At 40.3% G+C, this 23,879-nt stretch overlaps 1 protein-coding gene across 1 annotated transcript in view; it reads left to right on the top strand.

The window, feature by feature from the left end:
* MSRA (methionine sulfoxide reductase A) overlaps positions 1 to 23,879 on the top strand; it is a 126,995-nt gene that overhangs the window by 11,215 nt on the left and 91,901 nt on the right. Inside the window, exons 4-5 of the mRNA XM_026846390.1 lie at positions 2,789 to 2,893; positions 22,304 to 22,410. Coding sequence (XP_026702191.1) covers positions 2,789 to 2,893; positions 22,304 to 22,410 — 212 coding nt within the window. The remainder of the gene's footprint in view (positions 1 to 2,788; positions 2,894 to 22,303; positions 22,411 to 23,879) is intronic.

Raw genomic sequence — 23,879 nt, forward strand, 5'->3', positions numbered from 1 at the left:
TGAGTATCTTCTGAGTCCTTCTTGTGGAGCTTACTGCACCTGTGGAGAGATTGTCTTTTTTCTTTGCCTGTCACCTGATGCCATTTTCTGTCTGTGCTGCTTCTAGGAAATTTTGCGGTTAATTTGTCCCATGTGGAGCCTTTTATCTGTTTATTTGCTCGTGTGTACCCTGTTGATCGCTATAGTTTCCATGACAATTGTTAGGAAGCAGGAGTGCTCACCACAAACGACTAATACTGGTTTTTAGTAGAAATAGCCACACCATATTCTGAAAGAAAATCCACTAGATTGCAGAAAGGCTTTAAGGAAAATTAAAGGTGAATCTGATAGGACCAGCAGCATTACCTCTTTGCTTTCCCTCTGAGGATGTATATTGATTTTAAATATGCTCTAGGTTCTAACGGTCTGTTAGCCATACATCTGAGGATTTACTTCTCAAGGTTAGGCTATAGTTCTCAGAGTAGCACCATTATTTCCTTATTCGGAGGAAAAGAAGAAAGCTGATTCTTTGAACTCCTGGATTAGTCAGAGCAGACAGTGTTGACAAGATGTAATTGCTGCTTCAATTGAGAGGAAAGGTAATGCCTCTTGTTTTGAAGTTCTTTAAGAAACTCTCTTGTGATCTAAAGCTAGTCATCTTAGACAGGCAATTTGCTCCTGAGTGATAAGAACCTTTCATAAGCTCCACATTGGCTTACCAAAGGGGGGGAAAAAAAAAAATAAAATTAAAAGTCAGAAGCCACTCCTTAATCTCTTCTTAGTTATATAATGTTGGCTTGGGAGAGCTGGACAAACCACTGTCCATTTGCTCTCCTTTCTCTCAAACAACCACATAAAATCCTGACCTGGGCTTCAGCTGAGCTAAAACCCCATTATTTCCATTGATAGTCCATCTTAAACCATGAAATCGGGAATAAATTCTATCCCTGACCTAAGGTGGCCATCAATTCATGCTATAATGTAGAAAGACCATTTCATTTTATTATTAAGCCAATTATCTCTGACTTGTGTTTTTATTCTACCAAATGTACGACCCCTTTCTGCTAACCTACCATCAGAATCTAACTTCAGATAATGAGTTGCTTCCATGGGCTTCAATAAGCCTCGTGCATGTGAGAGAGGAATTGGGCTTTCCTTTGCCTGGACAGTGCCCTGGTGGACGGGATGACGTGGCTTTAGCTGCAGGTTACAGCAACCTCGTATATTTTTGTCTTTTAATCTCAGTGAGCGAATCTTTGTTGTATTGTGAAGCGCATTAGATAAGAACCGATTGGATTTTATCAAAATTTTCATTACAGATATCCCAGATGTGTCCCCTTTCACTTCTCTGCATTCTAGACTAAATTTAATCCCAGTCTTTTAAATCCCTTTTAATAGCTAGCTCTCCCCTCTGTGCCTCATTTAGGTTTTCTTCATTTCAGGTGCCCCATTAACAGATATAATGCTGTCATACTTTTCCCTGTCATGTCTCTTTAATCTATCCTAGCATCCTTTGTATTTCTTTCTACATTTTTTTTTAAAATTCAAATTTCTCTTGGTACTGAATTGGTGTTTCAGCTGAAAACTTCCCAGTGACTCATAAACTCTGATTTTTCTTGTTTGGTGACAGCTAATTCAGAACCCATCACTGGGCCAGATTCAGTTGTTTGCTGCAACTGCATGAAATGAGAAAATCTGGTTGAAGTTAGTTGAGCAAATATGGTTTATTCTGGTATAGAAGAGAGAAAAACCTGGCCTAGCATGACCAAAGAGCTTATTACGTCCCCACCAAAAGGCAGATTTGGCTGTCCAGTTTACTTTTCGTAGGATTTACTTATTATGATTTAACTGAAGAATAGGATAACTTTTTTTTTCCTCATTCATGCATACATTATGACAACAAATATGCCTAAATTTATATACTTTAAAATATATATAATATTTATAAAATATAAAATGCTTGTGTAGGACTCAGTGCAATGGACTGTCAACCTGAGATGTCTGAGCACTCATCTATTAATCTAACTATTAATTACAATTGGAGTGAATTATGTGGCCAGAGCCTTCGCATTTTGTGAAGCTGAACTTTTCAATAATATTGTGAATGATTAGACACATAAGGAATGAAAAAAAAGGTGCCCAAATTGTAACTGAAAAATAAGAATGATATGTTTTAATGCGCTGTAACACCTGCTAATCTTCCTTGAGCTTCGTCTGCTGTCATAAAGTCAGTCGGGCGCTCTCTGACTCTTTTTGAAGCCCGTTGACACCGGTGGTTTGGATGAAGTGAAATAGTTTGAAATTATTCGTGTGATCTAGTGTGAACATGCCCTTGAAATTTGTTTTTATAATCAATTATTTTATCCATATCTTACCTCGTGGAAATGAAGCCCAGTTTTATACTGTTAAGACAACTGAGATAAGTTTTCATATTTTAATGTTGTATTTGGACTATTTAAAAATATTTTACTGGTGTTGATTACAGATATTTAAGAACTATTCTGTTTTTTCTCCTGAAAGCTGACAGACTACTGCAGTTACCATCTCTGTCTTATCTCTCCGGCTAGTTTATTTCATGATGGGCTCATCCAAACTAGCAGACATCTTAAAGTTGGCATGTATATAAAATATTGTATAAAAAGGTTTAGGTATAAATTATGGTGAATTAAAACGCCTTTAGTTAAAAAAAACCAAACAAACAAACAAACAAAAAAAAACGAAATATTGTGCTTTGGATCTCAGTATAAAAAACTAAGACTGCATTATCTAATTCTCACTAATGACATCTGATTTTATTTTGTGTTTTAAGGTAAAACTGGCCACACAGAGGCTGTACGAGTAGTATATCAGCCAGAAAACATCAGCTTTGAGAAACTGCTCAAGGTCTTCTGGGAGAATCATGACCCGACACAAGGTAGAGTGATGAGTGAGCCAGTATTTAATTATCTTACTAATTACAGCTGGGATAATTAGTGTTTGAGCTGCATGGAAGAGATGAACCTTGAAATCACACTGGAGCTCAAGAATATGATTGCAGACATTTATTGACAGAGAAAGAGAGGAAGAGAGAGAATGAGAGTACAGAAACTCACAATACCCCTCCTCCTTTACAGCTGTCTGTGCTGGGAAAATTCCCACAGAGAGGCACCATAGACAATAGAAATTTTTTTTTTCAACTTCGATTATGACAATTTCTTCTGTAATGCTATCTTTTGTTTATTAAAGCACATTTCTTCACAGCTTCAGAGCTGGTCATTTTATTTGTGCCGAGGACCTTTATCCTTCATAAAAAAATTTTGTTTGTTCTTTGTAAATTTTTCAGTGGCACTGAATGTCTTTTGTGATTGGAAAAAGGGAACAAAAAGAGGTAAGAGATGGTGTGTAGAGGCACCATCAGAGCATTCTAGCTATTTGCCTTATTCAAACCTTTTGATTTAATTTATCTTTCTTGGAAGAGGCTTCGTGATGACATTACACACATCTGTGCAAACATAAATGGGAAACTGTGTTGAGAAAACATTTTACATGTTTATATAGTTTTGATAAACATCATCCTTTCTACCATTTCCCAGAAATACTACACACAGTAACTCATTTCAATATTTTAACAGCTATCATAATTATGCCACTTGTTACTACATCTGGGAAGAAAAAAAACAAAAAAAACAGATGATACCTTCAAAACGTGATACCATCCTGGGAAACAGTAACTCTGAGAAGGATCGAGGGGCTACTGGGGATAAGTGTCTTACAATAAGCCCAGACAAAAATGTCTATTCCAACTTCTGCCTGTATGAAAAGGGAAACCTTAGTCAGGAGCACGAAAACCATTTTCTGTGTGTGGAGTCAGTAAAATCTCACAACATTTAATGCAGCTTCTGTGTTGACATACCCAGAATTATACAGAGATACTGCTGGGGATTGGACAGAGGGACAGAGAAAGGATATAGAGCCTAGAAAACTGGCCTGGTGCTGTGAATAAACACGTTCAGGTGGTTGAAGAGACATAACTAGAGATCTAGTCATCTCTACAGGAGCAGATACCTCTTAGTGAGGTTGACAACCCAACCACAAGTTCCAGTAGCTGGAAGCCAAAGTTTGAAAAGTTCCACCTTGGATTAAAATAGTTTCACAGCTCTCAGCATAATTAAACGTTGGAGTCTTTTTCCATCACCATCTTTTTGAGTGTTTAAGATGAGATAATTTATCATTTTAAAAGAGGTGCTTGATTCAAGTCATGAGAAGAAATTCTATGTCTGTGTGTCAAGTGTGGTGGCCTATACTGTTGATTTATGAGCCTCCCTTTTCTACTCTTCCTTTATAGTTGTGTTCAGAGTAATTTGTCTGCACCATCCGTGAAACACTTGCAGTTCTGCAATGAGACAGTGACCATCTTCAAATTGTGCTTTGTGGTTTGCTCATAGGGCTTAGGAGGGAGGTTTTCTCCCTATCCTTCCAGTGGTTGTCTTCGGGTCTCTTTTATTCTTTTTTTCTTTGAATTGTCAGAGACTGGCCATCACCAGAGGCCAGACATTTTTGCATTGGGCTGGTTGTGTTGATAAAGCAGAGAATCCTCTTTCATGGGTAACTGGTTCATTTGTCTTGCTCACATGTTGGGATTCATCCTGATTGCCAGAGCTGGGAACTAATGAGCAGGACTACAGGATTCTTCACCTTCCAGAGCTGGATGAGGAATGGATTTATGCTGAAATAATCTGGGCAACTACCACCTAGTCAGTCATCTGCCACGTCTGCAGCCGCAGCTCTGACAGCATATGGTTGTGCTCTGCCTGTGACACACGCACAATAGGTTGGTCTCTAAAGGACTTCAGTGCTTTAGGTCGAGTGAAGTTCATACGCTGGACACAGTGGTATGTGGATGCAGGGTAGTAGTTATGATAACAGGTCAGATCCATTTATGATCCCTTCTGGCTTTAAAAGAAAGTAAAACGGTGACGTTGTGTCTTTATATTCACCTTGCATTCTCACAGAACTGAGGTTCAAAATAGTTCCAGTCTGTGCATTCAGAAGAAGGTTGGATGCTGGCAGATGTCACTCTTTGATTTCTGGCAACTGGGGAAACATCACCTAATTAGCCCGGGCACAGAGCCACACTAATGTGGCTGTATTCCTTCTGGGATGTGAGCTAATATCTCCGTATGACACTGAGCTGTCTGGATACCCAAGTCATTCACAACTGTCTCAGGCATCTATGTGGCACTGCAGCACTCGGTGTAAACATACCTAAGTCTTTATCTAAGCTTGCCTCAGTAGAATTTCCAAATGGTTCTTCTGTAATAATTTCCCAAAAGTGAGAGCGTTACTTTATCCACGGAGAAGATCTCAGACTTCTCTGGAGACTTTGCATAACCAGCCTTGGGCGGGTTGCTTTATCTATGTATTTTAATGGTTGCTTAATGCCAATCTCTGCTGAAGAACTTTGCAAAGCTCATCACGTCTCTACCACCTTTCTTGATTTGTGGAAAACCTAAACCAAACCACAAGGTCCCATTTTCAAGTTTCTTTGTTTTGCAGGATAGGGATAGTGTGCTTAGATACCCTTTCAGGTTTGAGCAGTTAGCAGTAGAAGATCTCAAAGGTGGAATTGTTTCTTTGCCTTGATTTGGATCTACTCCTTGCTTTTAGCTTGCTGTGGGAAATGTGGTTTTATGTAAAGATACTGAAAGTGAGAGTTATCGCTCTGACCTGTGATATTTTTCTCCTCTCCTGAGCTTCAGCTGTGTGCGCACAGTAAGTCTTATTTAGCCAGCCTTACGGGAATGCGGGACTCAGTCTGTCAAAGAGAGGTTTTTTACTAAGCAGATAAATTAGGGAGATTTCTTATTCATGAAATTCAGCACACTCTTTGGATGAATAGGGTGGCTCGTATATCCAGCGAGTGCTGGACTTGAGTGTAGCACTTACTCAAAAGTATAAAAGCTTTTTCTGTGACACTGTCTTGCAATTTTTTCCCCAAGTTGGGTTAATGCCATTTAAACCCTCCTACCCTAGCAGAGATAATGGGCTCATCTAATTGTTCTAATGTCATTAAACATCAAATATGTACATTCTGTTGCACTTAAAGATGTTTCGAATAGTCTAGATGGTACCAAGTTGCTAAAGAGTACAATCTGGCAATCCTATCATTTATTATTGTGTGAGTGTATTAATATTCAGAAGTTGCTGCTTTCTAAACAGTTGGACCTCTTGCCTTCTAGATGAGACAGACATCTCACTGGGATTCGAATTTTCTCTGGGAGGCAGCCTGGCTCTTGTTTCATGAAGCTCTCGAGTCTGAGTATTATACAGAAGTCTATTGAAAAGCAAGAACCTTTGATCAAGTCAAACAGTCTACGAGTTGAAAGAGATTCTCCCAAATGAGCATCTCCTAAGTGTGAGGCCCTGATAAAGTCCTCCTTGACTATTAATTTAGGATCTATTTTATAATTCATTGCATTTGGGATACTGAAAAAGCAACAAACAAACCCCTGACTTCTGCCAAGTGACATATGGTTGTCATCTCTGTTCAGCCTCTAATGCACAGATCTGCATTTCTGTTCTCCTAGGAATGATCTTATAGATAAGAGGATTGCTCTGTATAGCTCTGTGAGTGCTTGGGGTGGTTACTTCTACAGGGAATGTGATATACTGAAAATATGGCAGAAGAATCTATGGCTATTCACTTTGTACATTATTTTTCTGAAGTTTATAGAGGCCTAGGACAGATTCTGTATTGCCCCATTTTTCTGCTATGAGGCCATTCTCAGACCCTTCCAGATTTTTAGGATAAACCTGACTATGTCCTCCAGATTGCACCCTGACGATGATTCTGCTGGCACCTCCATGCTGTGTGTCTAGAGGGATGTGGACTTTCAGACCATAATTTTGTCTGTATTGTGCCTCAGCCCGTAGTTTCATGATTGCTGTAAGCTAATCTTTGATTTAACTGTTAGGGAAAAGGGCAATTTTCTTCTCTCTCCCTGACCTGTCTGCAGGATACAACCTTTTTTCTTTGTGTTGACACCGGCGATCATAAAGTTCTCTGATCAAGCTGAAAATTAACCCTGCATGAATTGAAGCGAAACGTAATTTTCAGCCAGGACTTAAATTGCCAAGAGCATGACTACTAGTGGGATCACCCTTCTGGCATTAGCACTGTTCTATAGCGTGGGAGCCAGTTGCGAAACCCAACTGTGCTTATGTTCAGGGAAGAAGATGTCATATTTTATCTGATCAGAAAGTTGGGCCACTCTTTGTGGGGTGTCAGAAACTAGTTCTCCGAACCTTTGGAAAAAATCTATCTGATACCAGAGGCTTCTGTCATGGTGCAAATGTGATTCCTGCAAAGCACATTACTGTTTGTAATTATCCTGACGCTGTGTGTGGTTGAAGTCTGGCGTGTGTCAGAGATCTCAGCCCAGTCCAAGGCAACTTTAAAGAAAGGCTCCTCGTTGCTTTCAGTGACTGTGCAGAAGACAAAACAACTATTATTTATTTCTCGTTAAAACATGTTTGGGGCAAATGAAAAATCCACTTGCCCCCTTTAGCTCTTTTCTCTCTTGAATATGACCCAGAACGGTTGGGTGCTTTGGTAGTTCTAACTCATCCTTCCCAGCCCACAAGAAATAACTTGGGTACAACTACAGTTCTCTGAGGTGAGCCCCAGTTGTGCACAAATCCCATCCTTTTTTATTGCTGCTTCTGGCTTTCTTTTTGGGGTTTTGAATTAGTGGAAAGAGCTGAGAGGAAGCTAGGACTCCGTAGTTTTGGCCGCCACCCTCTGATAATGAGGTGAAGGACAAAGGCACCCAATGGCCAACCGCTGCCCAGGAGCTTCTGGAAATTTTCTTCTAGCCTTATTAATTCTTTGAGTGTGCATGTACGAAAACCCAAAGTTACTGGTAAGTAACCTCATTCCTCCTTTCTGTCATGAAGAAGTCCTTATCTTGCCTGTGTTTGTACAGGAAATGTAAGCAGAGCTGATATTTTTCCAGCAGTTGAGGACCATCTGTACTACAACAAACTCATCACCTGCCAGATCCATTCAGAACATCTCTTAGTCCATATGTCTTGTGTATCCACGATAAAGAAGAGATGCATGAGCCATTTCTCCTCCCTGTGACCTTCCAAACAGTTTGGCATTTAGCCTTAGTGCTGATACATGATTTCTCCAGATTAATATCTGTTTTTCATTGTGCTGACCCATTTTAGTTGCAGAGGGTATATTTATTTCTCACCAGTTTTGAAGGACTGTACTTTTTTTAGACATTGCATAAGGAATCTATCATCTGCAAATAATTAAAATTAGACACTAGAAATGACATTGTATTGCTAATGAGCAGATGTGTCTACTTATACCAGTGGAAGAACAGCTGTACACATAAAAAACGCTACAGCGACCCTAAACCAGCATTATGTATTCTGCTACAGGCCTGTAACTTCATTTAGAGATTAAAGGGAAAAAAGTAATCTCTCCATGTAAAATATAACCATTTTAATTTTTTTTCTTTACATTTCTGTAACTCTCTTCCCTTAAAATTTGAATGAAATTTGCAAGTCTCAGATTGAAGCACAAAGCACCTTTGTCTTGTATTTCAAATGTTATTAAAAGTGCTGATGGTTTCGGCATTATTACAAGGTGTAACAAAAAACAGTGGAAATACAAAATCTGTTGTCACCAGACATATTAAATATATTCAAAATAGAATTACCAACCCCTTGGGGAGCCATTCTTGGTCCAATACTCTTCAATATTTTCATTAATGACTTGGAGGATATAGTGGAGAGGATGCTAATTAAATCTGTGGTAAAGACATTGCTAGGAGGCTCTTGGAGGAAACGAATAAAACACAGCTTTGTGTTGATAAATTAAAAAAAAAGCCATGGAAATCGATATGCTGAGACACAATAAAGATAAATGTATATTGGTTTATGCAGGACTGGATACGCAACAATGGAAAATATTCACCGAGTTGTTTGATAGGAGACAGTGGCTTTCTGTTGCCTTCAGGTTCTTCCAATTCCATCTCTTTCCAATGAAATCTCAGTGGTGGGACGTAGTTGACTGATGTCTACCCATCCCACCAGCCGCCAGCTTAGCGGTCCCATCATCACCTCATACCTGTGGTCTGTACTTTTTACAAAGTAGAAAGATAGTCTTTGCCAGTGCTGCTTAACCAGCACTGCGCTTTGAGACGGCAACTGCGTTTCTTTCATGAACTGAAACGCCTGATGTTATGTTGTTCCCATTCTTCGTCCTTTCTCTGGAGCTAAATGTGCATTAAAAATAAATACATATTATTAGGCTGCTTTGCGTCCCCAGGAATTTTAGCTGTCATGACCTAATTTGCATAATAGACTCTTTTTATCCATATAAATTAGAATAGACTTCTTTTGACCTATATTTTCAGTTCAGGAGATGTTGTTCTTCTGTACCACAGTGAGAAGCTGAGATTTGACTCTGCATCTTTTTTAATGAAGGGGATGATTAGCCAGTGCAGTGGTTGCTGAGATGACTGAATAGTTTGCGTTATGAAATGAGTGGGGCTGAATCAGTTCTTGGCTCAAGGGCAAAAGTCCTTCTGGGCTCTGATTTCTTCTTACCTTTAAACTACTTTTAGCCTATTTATTTTTATATCTGGCGACTATGTGTCAACCATTTCTCCAGAACTACTAAAAATTATCTTTCAGTATTCCCACAATCAGTAATAAAACGGTTCCCTGAAGGTGAGGAAAGCCATGGACTCAGTCTTTTGTGCCACTGAAGATGAGACTGTGACTCTTGTGCTGTCGGAAACATGAACCTACCACTCACCTGAAGGGAAAGTAGATTTAGACTAGATATAAGGATGAAATTTTTTGTGATTTTTTTTTTTTTTTTTTTTTCCCCCCATAGAGATTGTAGATGTCCCATCCTTGGAAACATTCAAGGTCAGGTTTGACAGGGCTCTGAGCAACCTGATCTAGTGGAAGATGTCCCTGACCATGGCAGATGAACTTTAAAGGTCCCTTCCAACCCAAAATATTCCAATTCCTTTTGTTCACAATGCCTGTATTTGCTAAGAAGAATTTTGGAAAATGTTTTTATTTCATTATAGTCTTCCTCAGGATCATTTTTGGGTTATTTTGTAGATGCAGCATAGCTGTGTTTGTAATTCAGAAGTGGAAGGGATGAGGGAGGGAACCTTCATTTTAATTCAGGCTTGTTGATTTGTGACTTCTGAAGGAAAATCTGCACTTCTCAGTGCTTAGGACTGTCTTCAGTAGCTTTCAAATATCCATCAAGTATGTATGTTTATAGAATTAGAAAAGATCAACATTAGAAGGTCGTTTTCTTCAGAATTTTTTTTATGGACTGTTCCTAATCTTTATACAAGGAAAGCAATTTTTTTTTTTTTTATGGACTGTTCCTAATCTTTACACAAGGAAAGCAATAGACAATGTCAAAACAAAGTAATACCAAACATTCTTTTATTCTTCAAATAACCCACTGGTAAATTTACTGTACTTGGGTCTAGAAATCTGAGTCACTGAAGCATGGCATCATTAATCATAGTTTATGGTGATTATTAGTAGGCTTTTAATCTTTGTTTTCATTATAATTAGGTACAAGAGGTCAAAGCTGACTCTCTTCTAAACAACAATATTTTCAGTGAATGACTGTTTTTCTCTGCCTGCAATTTTCTCTCGCATATTTATAAGAGCATACTTGTCTGTGTTTTGAGAGAGCAGTGTCCCATGAGTTTTATCGGCTGATAAAAGCAAATGACAACACTGTTATTTTTATTATCACTAATTATTTTTATTACTATTGCAGTAACACCTGGTGGATCATTGTAACTTTAGATTCATGGTGTTAGCACATGCCTGAATTTAGGCAAGACACTAGTGAGCAACAGATAAATTAAGAGAAAGGAGAAGGCACATAGAGACAACAACAGCAAATCTGTGATTCAGTAGCTGAGCTCTATGTAGTACCTGATCTGAATTGCTGTGTTTCTTAATTATATTTTCTCGCATGATCAGTAATTATCCAGCTTTTTGTAAGCATCACAGCACAACTAGTCCATGAAGGAAAGAGACAATGAGGGCCCAATTCAAATGCCCAGACAGAAATGTCTTTTGCCATGCAGGATCCCCGTATGCATTCTGCCTGTTTTCTGGTTGTAGTTTAGAAAATATGGGGCTCCCTTATGCCCTCTGTCAGGTCTTCCAGTCTCTTCCAGCCATCTCTGCTCTATGCATTTATTTGGTTCTGAAGACTATCAAGATCTCCAGTTGGTTTTGTCTGACCAGCATGGACATGTCAGGGGGTATAAAATCCAAGATAAAGCCACCTAAATTTAGAAGTTTCCATTGGCATGAAGGGTCTCGGCTCCCACGATTGTCAGTAGAGATCTAGTCAACATGGTTGACTCATCCCAAATTAGGCACCTGTCTTTGCTTAGCTTTTGGTTGCCTAAACATGGAAGCTTAGTTCCAGCCGCACCGATAAATGTTGTTAAAGGATTTCACTCCCAGCCCTAATCATTATCTTTTGATTAAAGTTGGGTAAAAAAAAAAAAAAAAAAAAAAGTCCCCTACAATAAGTTTAATGCCATTAAGGATGACTTATGTATATATTCACTATTCTATTTGCCTGTTCTATACACTACTGGTAAAGACATATTTTCAATTAATAATTAGAAATGTATTAAAATTATTGTCTGCCAGTGACATTCAATACTTAAGCTTTGTGACACTCATCAAAAACCGACCTGTTTTTTTGTGGGCTCAAGTAGATCATAGGACAAAAAGCATTCAAAAATGCATTTAAGCGGTGTTGTATCTTAATGAATTAATAAATAACAAAGCATATAGGGAACTCTTCTTTCAAAGCAAGTCTTCAGATTTTCTAGTTTTGTAAAATATCTCCAGAAGCAATGTGATGCATTTTATAACTATTGAATAATAATGCTAATAAAAGGTGACGAGAATTGGTCAGAGATAAAGCCTAGGCTGGTGTACTACCACCTCTTCTCGAGCACAACCTGTCCTTCCTACTAATGGACAAAAGGGAGATGTGATAACTATTCATGGCTCAAATCTGATCATGTTGGAGACCTGGGTAAGGTCCCTGCTGTATCGTATGGGAATGTCTCCATGAACAACTAAGGGCAAAGCAACAGTTATTGACCTACATGAAATATGATATTTGTGCTTCTTTACTGGAAAAAAACCCAGCAAACCCTAGCATATGGACAAGCACAAGATAAAAGTTGGAACTAGAAAAAAATGGTGGGTATTTTGCTGGATTGAATTTAAAACCTCCCACTGCAGAGTTATCCATGCTGAAAATTGCCCCCCTTAATTTCATATTGGATATAAAGCAGGCTGCCAGAGCTGTAGAGACCAAGGCCCAGGTAATGGGTTTGGGGAATGCAGAGGGGAAGGAGAGATTTGTTCCCGATGGGAGAAGTAAGAGGTGAAGAATCTCCTGAGAGCTTTTCTCTTGTCAGCTTCTAGTCCTTGGATGACTTTTCCTAGCCGATATTCGAGGGGCCCATACTAATTTAGTATGGTGTGATGATGGTATGTGAGTCATAGAATTACAGAATGGTTTGGGTGGGAAGGGACCTTCAAAGATCGCCTAGTCCCACCCCCCTGCCCCGGGCAGGGCCACCTTCCCCCAGCCCAGGTTGCCCAAAGCCCCGTCCAACCTGGCCTTGAACCCTTCCAGGGAGGGGGCAGCCACAGCTTCTCTGGGCAGCCTGTGCCAGGGCCTCACCCCCCTCACAGAGGAGAATTTCTTCCTTATGTCCAATCTAGAATAGAAGAGTTCAGTTGGAAGGGACCTGCAAAGATCATCTTGTCCAACTGCCTGACCACTCCAGGGCTGACCGAAAGCTGAAGTGTATTTTTAAGGGCATTGTCCTAACGTGGTCACACTGTGATGGGTTTTGGTTTTGCAATGCTGTTAAACCTTTTGGACAGGGTGTCATTAGATTCTACAGATAGTGATGGACTACTCTTTGTCTCTGTCACTGTGCTAACTGCCCACCTCCCCAGTGAGCTGGGACGGGAAATTGCATAACAGATGAGAAAGCTGTAGAAGTCCTGGAAGGGAAATTTATTTCATTACAGGGCATCACTGAGACTATTTCCTTTTAGGCCGATCCCATAGGACCTCTTTCCTTGGCTGTTCTTCCCCTCATCACACAAACCTGTTTGTACCCCTTCTGCATCTCAGAAGGTATTTTGCTGGAAGAGAGGAAGAAGACCTTCCTCCTCACATCTGCTCAGGAAGGCAGCTTGGGTATCACTGCTACAGCTCTGGGGAGAAGTCAGAGGTGTCATGTCACTGGGTGGCGTAGGTCAGAGTCCAGCCTGCTCACACTGAAGGAGGGACGTTACTACTGTGACAAATTCCACAGAATTCAAAGCTTGATAAAGCTGCCCTTCTTCACTGTTACTCTGGTTTTGTTGTGGCAGCATGGTGGTCATCAGTGGCAGGAACAAACAAGTTTTTTTTGTTGCAGCAAATCAGTGGCAGCAGCTCATTCCGTTCCCACCAAATGTCATTGCTAAAGAGTGAGGGAGAATGTTCTCCTGTGTCTCCATCAGTATTTTGGGGTGTATTATACCATTAACGAAGAATCTGTTGTCTGAAAACCTTTCTACTGAAAGGACTATTGTTATTTCATACAGTGAATCAACAAGCTTATTTACAGCAGCACCAGCAGTTTTAGGGGTCTGTATTTTGTGATGCCTTTGTCCTTAGTGATATTCGAAACTGGACTAGAAAAGGCCCCTGGACAAGCTGCTGTAGCTGTCACTACTTTGAGTGGAGGGGTTGGACTGGAGGCCTCCATACATCCCTTCCAACCTGTACATACATCCTCCATACGTCCCTTCCAACCGCAACAAATCTGTGATTTTTCTTTCCGTTTCAAAGCTACACCAGAAAACCTGTAATCTGGAGGTCTGATGAAGGTTAAAGATGAAAAAAACTTTCATGTCTGTTTTCACCAGACTTTTTTTTTTTTTTCTGAAGCAAATTACTAAAAATATTGCTGTAGCCATGATACCCTAAGTCCATGTGCAAGCCGGAATTTATAGGGAAAACTAATATTTGCTGCCTTAATCCCAAACCAAATGGGGAAGACCAAAATGAAGTTTTCCTCCTTGACGCTGAAAACCATGTATATGACAAGCTTTGTAAACCTTTTGGTCTTTTGACAGTGTAAAAGTTTAATATGTACAAGCTCATTAATGTCTTGCAACTTTCTGAAGATACTCTTTTATATTTAATTTATCTTTCCTCACCCCAGCACCTTGAAAATCATCAAGAACTCTCAATCCACAGCACTGTAACTAAATTCTTTTCTATTAACATTTTTCTCCTTTAATCATATGCTATAAAGAGTTTTACTTTCCCTTGGCAACTTTTAAGCTGTATAGATGTAATCATTACCGTGAGTGATGACATCAAGCCAGGGTGACATGGTGCAATTGATTTTTACTAAATAATTATATGATGAGCTAGAAGAAGGAGTTTTATTAGTCTTAACTCATCAAGGATTGATTGGGGAAAAGAAAATGACCAATCAGTATATCAGGTTTCTGTGGGTATAAGAAAATAAGTGACAGCTGCAGAAAAGTCTATAAATCACAGAAAAAATTATGATAAAAATAAGAGCTATGAACTGCCCTTTAAAATTTCACTGGGTGGCACAGAAGAGCCTAACAGACCTTAGTCATTTATCTCCATTATGCTTGGGATCCTCTGAGAATAGCAAGGTTGACGAATGATGCCATTACATTCTTTTATTATTTTTAAATGGAGAGAAGATAAGGAGTGTTGTATAAGTATTACTTTCAAGTCATTAGAGGGTTGAGTCTTCAAAAAAAAATCCTTGCTTTAGCCAATAAAATAAATAAAGTATATTTTGCTTTAGTCTTCTATAGGTAATATATTAAACAATCAGAGTTTTGAAACAAATATGCTTGTTTGCAATTTCTGCAGAAAAATAAAAGTATAGTACTGGGAAATATGTGTTTTTATTAATGCTGTGGGCCTTCATATTTCTTACTGACCTCAGAATACTCTGGAGTTAGACAGGAAGGACAATGACTTGCCTAAGATGTGTCTCAACAGAAACTCAAACTGTAGTGTAATTGCTGCGTAATTGCTTTAAAGGGACAATTTTTTGTCCCAGTGAAACGCTGGGGTTTCAACCCCAAGTTAAGGTTGACATGTGGGTGATTCCCACAGCCCTTCCCAGAGGGGGGGTGAGTTTCCCTTTAGGCTCCCCCCCAGGGTGGGCGGCCTGGCAGACAGAGCCATTGGGTCAATGACCCCAGGGGTCCCGCAGTCAGTAACCCAAGGTCAGGGGTCCCACGCAGGGATAACAGCTGGGACCCCTTGCAGGAGGGGCAGTGTCTGTGTGTGAGGGGGATGCCCTGTGCAGAGTTCCCTGTTGGGGAAGGACCTCCCGCCTCCCTGGGACTGGGCTCCAGTCAGGTCTGGCTTTTGTAAACGTGGGCTGTGTAGAGATTCAGTGTGTGGCTTCCTTGGTCTGATGTGTTTGGCTTGTTGACTCTGTTGTCTCCCGTCCCTTCTCTGGGAGACTGCATTTCACTGGTTATCCCACCCATTGCTGGTCGTGCGGTGTCGTTGTTGGGGTCAGTGGGATTGATGTTGATTATGTATAATCTGACTTGTTTGTACCCCCAGCGCTCACCCATGTCCTGACCCTTGTGTATCAAATACAATTTGGTCATTGGTTCATCTTTATGCTGGCTGTGTCCTTCATGCTAGGCCTGATAATTGGCAAAACACCCAGCCGAGAGGACACAGTAGTTTTGACAATGTGTAGAAACTATGAAGGAAAAAGCACTGACCAGCTGAATAGAAGCAGGGATGGTTCCATGTGTTCTAGTCATTCAAAGAAGAGCTGGTATTTACTACTCTGATGCCAAAGAATACGGGGGAGATGGAAAGTAAGTCATTCCCACCCAGGTGCATCAGAAGATATCAGAGTGTTGGTAAGAGGGCTTTTTAGAGCCATTTCTTCCACTGTTATCTACATTTTGGCAACTAAACATTTTTTGCAATGGCAGCGTGTTTGTATCGCATGGCAACCTCAACCTGTGACTCGTTCCTTTTGCAGGATCTGGGAGAGCATCACAGCTCCCTGTTCTCTCATCTGCCATCCTGTGGCTACAAATTTCTGTTTCATTGAAGTTAGAGCAAGCGCTTAGCTCTTGAGGGCATTTTTTTTTTGATTAATTTGTGTTCTGGTCTCTTCCGGCAGAGTGAGGAATTTTTGTGTTCTCCTGAGTGGTCCAGGCTGAGAACCACTGAAGTGCTTTGGTCAGCCAAAGTGAAATTCCTAAATCTGATCCATGCCCAAGATCTAAACACATTTAGAGCTCCAGATGCCCTCATCCTCGCTGGTTCTCCAGAGACAAGAGCTTACAAGGACTGGCCAGTGCTCACACAGGCTTTGGGCTTACACTCTTTGGCACTGTGCAGCTGTATCCAAAACCATGTATTTTTGTCTCTTGTCAGAGAGGTGCAAATTTTATGCTTTTCTATCAGTTCTAAAATCAGCTTTCCTATCTACACATCTCTTTGACAAGAGACTTTATGGCTGTTCTCACCATAGCAGCTGATTTTCTTTGTCTCGGGCATCAACAGCACGTCCCAGCCTTTTGGCTCCAGGGTGTATTTGTTCCTGTTACTGTTGGATGTGTTGCCAATCACCTGGTCAGGGAGATTGATATTTGCCTGTCTTGCACCACTGATATTAGAAAAGTACAGCCTGATGAAATGGAGTGATCTTGCAAACCCTGGGCTGGCCAAGGGGTTTCTATTGTCAGGATCCTGACGGGCCTGACGTGAAGCTCAAGGACTTGCCTCTGCTCTGAGCCTTCTTGCACCAGATACAAATCACGTAAATCACCTAGACTTTGGCTTCCTCCGCATCACAGCAGGGACATTGGGTGAACCTTGAAGCTCTGCCTGGTTGTCTGTAGTTACAGATTCAGAACAACAGTGGGAACAAGTCCTCTGGGTGTGCTTTGTGATGCAGTGGACCAGGTCTGATGCTACATGTAAGATGGTGTTTTGCTTTCAGGCCTCAGGAAACTTTTCTTCAAACTACCCATTGGAGAGAAACGGGCTTCAGATCACTCAAAGTGGATCTGCTGGTCATTACAGTTGCAGAGAAGGCTTTTTCTGTGTTATTTCATTCTATTATTGCAAAGTTTCTGAAAGAGTTGGTGAATTTCTTTCTTCCTGTCGGAGACCTCGTTTCTCAAATATTTTGTTAACATCTTTACAAAGCAACCTGGTTATCATCTCAGCCTAGAATGAAAAGGAGGTTCAGACCCTACTGACAGATTTCCACATACATTATATCCTTCAAGAAAAGATTTATCTCCTGGTTTTCCCCCGAAATTCTATCCCTAAATTGTCAGGCTTTGCACAAAGAGTGACTTTAAGCCACCTTGCAGAACAGTTGTAGGAGTCAGCATTTTCCTGCCTAGAAATTCCAGCTGCTCTGAAGATGTAAAGCTGATGTTCTGTAGGAACTATTCCTTCTTCCAGGAGTGAAGATTTAGACAAACGCAATTCACTGGTTTGTTTTGAAATTAAAGCGAAATCATATGTATCTCTTAAAACTGGGAGTTTGACACAGCTGAAAATAATAACTTTCTTCTCCTAGAGTGCAAATATCTTAGTCTTTGTAGAGAATTTTTGTGGGGAATCTGATCCTGAAATGCATCCATTAGTGATAATAAATATTGCTTTAATCCATCCAATCCCCAACATCAAGAGCTTTGTTCGTTTTTCTATGAAATGAAACAAAAATTGTGATGATTCAAAGCACTTCTATGTCTCAATGCTTTTGTGATGTCTGATCAGTTTTCAGTAGATACTGGGTTGGAAGGGTGTTTAATAAATGTGTTTGTTCTCTTTAATTACCTAGGACCTAGTAGGCAAGGTGAATAACTTGAAGCCTGTAGAGTTTATTTGTGGTTTCAGTTGTATTATTATAAACTTAGAACATATTTCTTGTCTTCAGTGAAACTACTTTGGTGCACAGAAGATCAGAGGTTGGTTTGTTGTCTCAACGGAGAACTTTTCGGTGTCTAATGTGCATCCAGTGTAGCTAGAATCAATGGCAGCAATGTTGACAATCCATCGTAAGAATGGCTTTTGATTTAGTAGTACACAATTATCTTCCACTATGTTTACCATCTTTATTAAATTAGTTATTTATATTTTTTCATTCTTATCTGAAGCTTAATGTGTATAATTGTGGTGTTATATTAACACACACAGACAGAATGTCATGATAGACAAAATAAGAAAGACATTTCACAAATGGAAAGCTAACTACAGATGACATTTTGGAATTTTTAGATAGCCAGGCAGAGGTAATTTTTTATTTAGTAGGCTCTCTTTCAGACAAAGACAAGGTTGTTAAGCTCAGTCATCCTACCACACTTATTTAGTAAATTGAATTTCTTGCCTTGTTTACCACTCATTGAGTTAGTGAATCTCAATAAGTAAGACTTGCCAGAGGGTTTTAAAAAATCAGTTATGGACCCTTGAAGTAAGTTTTTACATGTGAGTTACTACAAAAAACAATAGCAACGGTGGCAACTGGCTGTACGCATGGGATTTATTTGGTTTTATTATCTTGTAGTCTTTGTGGCTTAGATAACGTATTAGCTACTTATCGTGGGAGATTTAGGTACAAATTGATTTAATTAACAAGTAAAAATAAATGACATTTTAGCTTAGATGACTGATCACATTACCTCAAAGAGTAGCTTTAATACTTACCGTACCTGTTCAGTATTCTTCATGGCTAGTGGATGGTTTAACAGTGCCAGCCAACACTCGAGTGCTAGGAGGGGGCATTATTATTGCACGGTCTGACCTCCTCCTTAACTTTATGATTTCATCACGGACCTTGTACAGCTCTTTGAACTGTGGTATATCTTTGGGGAAAACACATATCCTTGACGTGAAGCCCTCAAGAAAGGGATGTGGCTTTGGTTGCATTGTTCCAATCAGAAATGCTCTTCGCTGTTTGAACGTTGCCTTATTTCTCATCTGGATTTTGTGTACTTTGGCTTTCAATTGCTCTACTTAGTTAAGTGATTTTTGGCAAGACTAAAGAGCCTTATTTCTCAAGTTATTTCTATATATACGTATTTGTAAATCAGAGTCAGTTCTCTTAACCTTCTCTTCAATAAATTCATTAAGCTGACCGCTTCCCTATTACTATGTAATGGTGGCACATGCATATATTAAATAATCTTGTTTAAGTTCTCACTCAGAGCACCGTGCACGTGAGCTCATGCTAAACTCATACTCTTGAAGCGCATGCTAGAAACTGGCGTAGTATATAGTGATCCTGCGTTTATAGAGATTTTTGTAATCTACTCCCTAGCCGGTTGTTAAGTAGTTTGTTAAGCAATAAATAGATTTGTAGAATGCTAATGCTTAAGCTCAGACATCAATCAGCATTAACATATCCTGGCAAAACTAATGCTTGACTGGCCTCTATTCATTTTATGCCTGACTATTCAGCAGCACTGGCTTTACGAGAGCATAACTTGCAAAGAAATGCGCAAAATATTCTCTGCCTTGCGGATCACACTGTGAAGTATTGATGAAGAACATTGTTGTTGTATGTAATGGTGTAACATTTTAGCAGTTAAAAGGTAACCCCAATCATCCAAAAAAAAAAGCGTAACATTTTTGGGAATCATGTTTTCTCATGTACACTGTTTGCCACTGAATGGAGTTTTTGTCCAAATGCATCTTTTCAAATATTTCTGCATCTTTTCAAATATTTCTGCATCTTTTTGTTCATAAATATTTCAGCCAGATTTCTTTTGTTTATTGTACTATCCATTAAACCGTTTTTCTGTTTCCTTGGAAAGTACAAGAGGGATAAAAGTTATATGTTTTAATGGGTAGTATGATGTTGGTAGCATCTTTCTCCCCCCTGGGTATCACAGGCTCTTTCTCTACCCTCTGCCCTTTGCCAGGGGGATATCAGGTTGGTTTGTTTTTTGTTTGTGTTTTTTTTTCCATTTCATCTCTATAGTCCTGAGAGTTGATGGTAATCTTCAAAGGGGCTTCTGGTGGCAGTCAGAAGAAAAATCCTGATGATTCCCAGTTTGTCTTGGCTTGTAGGCATTTGAGAGGGGTCTGCTTCTGAGTCTGGCTTAGAAACTCCAGATTTTCACTCACCCAAGTTCTTATACAACACCAGATAAACACTCAAATTAATACATTTTATTACAGCAAAGCAAAAAGTTATGTTCTTGAATGCAAACTTGGGAACAATGTATGAAAGACAAAAACTGCAAAACTGCACCTCCAGATTATTTTTAATGCTAAAGCTCCTCTCTAAGATTGTTGTTTGACTTTATGGAGTGATCTACAGCAAAGCTGGCTTGCAGTATTGCTGCCCGGAGGAACGGGAGTGGATAGTGAGGAGAGGCAGCAGTGCCTTTGGCCAGCGTGGCTGCCTAGGGCTGCGTAATGCCAAACCGAGTCTGGGCTGGTTGCCTAAGGGGATAGTCATCTCTCTGCTTTGGGCCATTATTTCAGAGTCACAGAATCACAGACTGGTTTGGGTTGGAAGAGACCTTGAAGATCATCCAGTTCCACCCCTACCACAGGCAGAGCCACCTTCCCCCAGCCCAGGTTGCCCAAAGCCCCGTCCAACCTGGCCTTGAACCCTTCCAGGGAGGGGGCAGCCACAGCTTCTCTGGGCAGCCTGTGCCAGGGCCTCACCCCCCTCACAGGGGAGAATTTCTTCCTTAGATCTCATCTAAAGCTCCGCTCTGTCAGTTTAAAACCATTACCCCTCATCCTATCACTACATGTCCTTATAAAAAGTCCCTCCCCGCTTTCCTGCAGCTCTAAGGTCTCCCTAGAGTCTTCTCTTGTCCAACTGAACCCCCCAACTCTCTCAGCCTGTCCTCACAGGGGGGGCTCCAGCCCCCCCAGCATCTTTGTGGCCTCCTCTGGCCCCGCTCAAGCAAGTCCGTGTCCTGCTGTTGCTGCCCCAGAGCTGGACCCAGCCCTGCAGGGGTGTCTCACAGAGCGGAGCAGAGGGGGACAATCCCCCCCCTGGCCCTGCTGCCGACCCTGCTCTGGGTGCAGCCCAGCACACGGGTGGCTCTGTGAGCTGCAAGCACACACTGCTGGGTCATGTCAACCCATACCTCCAAGTCGTCCTCCTCAGGGCTGCTCTCAATCCATTCTTTGCCCAGCCTGTGTTTGTGCTTGGTTTGTAAGTAGAATTCAACTCGTATTTTCAGAAGTTGTACACGAGCTATTTCATACAACTAGTCTTTCGAAGGCATTACGTATATCAGAAGTAAAGGGGCTAATCCTTGTACCGAAAGTACCCATATATGGTGTGATTTCAAGGAATTACTGAGTGTGCATAACTAGGGTTTTGTTTTCATAATGTTACAAATAAACAGCATTATATACTTTTACCATCCCTATTATCCACATATAGGTTGCAAATAGAATTTAGTAGATATTACATATATACCTTTGCTTTCTACTTCTCCCAAACTCAGAATATCATGGAAGGATTGTGGTTCCTAAGCACTGCTCCCTCTATAACAGTACTAATGCAGCCAGGCTTTCTCCAAACCTCTCCTTAACGTACTTGGAGTCCTCTTCGGAGCTCAGATTTGGGAGCTTTGTAAGACTCCTTCCTTCACTCCGTAACTAGTGGTGATGATGGTGGGAATGGATCAATTCAGAATTAATTCACCAGTACCTGCATAGTGGTCTTTTAGCAAGATTATTGCTTTGTGAATAGAGGAGAATAGCTAGTTAACTCCAAGGGTATTTGGAACATTTCTCCCATTAAGATGTACTCCTCTAGCACAAGAAAATTTTTAAGCACTTGGTAAAAATCAACTTTTTTTTCCGTAACCATTTGCACGGTTCAAAATAAGTATTTTAAGAGTACCTTGATTACAGTAACTGCAGCTTGATTATTTAAGGTTTTACATCTGTATTTGACTACTGTGTGATGTACCAAAATGTAAAATGCTTAAATTTCATTTGCATGTCATTTAAAATGAGATATCAGTGCTGAATGTCTTCAGGACTATTTAACCGAAGAAAGGCTTGGACTTGCTAAAACTATCTACTGAATGTGCCCGTAAGAGACTGTGCTAACCCAGGTGTACGGAACCTCCCGAATTGTTGAACTTAACACCTGCAGCACAGTCGGGTAGAGAGGATGATCCTCATGGTGTGCTGTGTTTTCTCTCTCCCCAGGAATGAGACAAGGTAATGACTTTGGCACACAGTATCGCTCGGCCATCTACACGTTTTCTCAGGAACAGATGGAAGCTGCCTTGAGATCTAAGGAAGAATATCAACAGGTAACTTTGGGCAGGGCATGGACTTCATGTATGAGCAGGGGTCAAAGACATCACCAGTTCGCAGAAAATCACTGCTTGTGCTGGGTGTTTCCATATTGCTGCTGGAGCTCCTCATTCCAATACTGAATTTGCATCATATTTCCTTTAAATTCTAACTTTTATGAATGTTTTTGTCTGAGTCATAACTATGCAGAAAGAAAAATAGTGACTTGTGCAGAGATATTTTTAATCTCTTCTAGAGACTTTTTTTAATGTGGGTATGCCAGAGCAGAAGCCTTTGATCTTAAAGCTATTCAAGCATATCTAGACCCCGTTCTCTGAAAAGCGTACCCAAAATCTCAGGCCCAAAGAGTTCTTGAACGCTGGGGGAAAGTCCTGATCAATATTTGAGCTTGATAACTCAGGATCACCCATCTGCTGCTTATAAGATGCTTCTATCAAGCCATTCCATAAATGTCTTTGATTAAATGTGACAGCCCGTGACTTAGTAAGACTATTTGTTTTGACACTAGGATTTGTGTGAGGGAAGATTGAACATTTCCCTTTCTATACACAGTCCTGTTTTCAGTGAAGATGGATTCTGTCTCTTCCCTGCCACATAAGCTATTATTTAACTAAAGGCAGAGGAATTAGTGTCCTATAGTGTTGCTGCATTGTAATTGCTGTCTGATCTGCCTAACGGTCTTGTCAATGTAAGATCTCCTAACGGTCTTGTCAGTGTAAGATCTAGATTCTACAGCTGAGATATATAAATTCTGTTAAATTTCATGAAATAAACTACTAACCTAGGGCATCAAGGCAATAGACAGAGTAACTATGAAGTAGTGTTAAAAGAATATCACCTTTCACTTATACTATGGCTTCTCTAACACGTGATGTTGAAGAACCAGGCGTTTTGGTGAATATCTAATGTTAAAGAACTGTGTTTTGAAGTGAGGGTATCGCAGTCAGGGCCACGTACCAAGGTCGGAAAAGGAGGTGAAGTCTTGTGTGGCAGTTTGGTTTTCCTAAACGTTTGCCCGACGTTGGAGGACTGAGCTACGTGTGCACTTGTAGGGCTGGTTGGTACATGCAGTTGGCGTTCGTTTGCATGCAAAGAGATGCTCTGAACTGCAAGGAACTAATTTGCAAGTCGTTCCTAGCAGTGTGATAACTGTGCATGTAAATTAAGTGTTCAATGACATATATATTTTCTCATGAGTAGCTGAACACATGGGGATAAGTCAGTCTTGCAGGTGTTTATCTTTGTTAACAGAGTAGTTTCTGAAGGTTTGGTATTCGTATTTATTGTGCAGATTTTTTTTTTTCCTACTAATTGTTTACCTTGGATCCATTGCTTTTCCAAATTGTTTTTAATCTTTTTGTTAGCATCTGCTGACCGTTATCACGCTGTAAATCTTACAGCTTTCAGCTTGCTTTCCTAACTCTATTATTCTCTGCTGTTATTTCTCATCAAATTAATACGGACT

Source organism: Athene cunicularia (genome assembly GCF_003259725.1).
Source record: "Athene cunicularia isolate RWA chromosome 3 unlocalized genomic scaffold, athCun1 chr3_part1, whole genome shotgun sequence".
NCBI classification, from domain to species: Eukaryota; Metazoa; Chordata; class Aves; order Strigiformes; family Strigidae; genus Athene; species Athene cunicularia.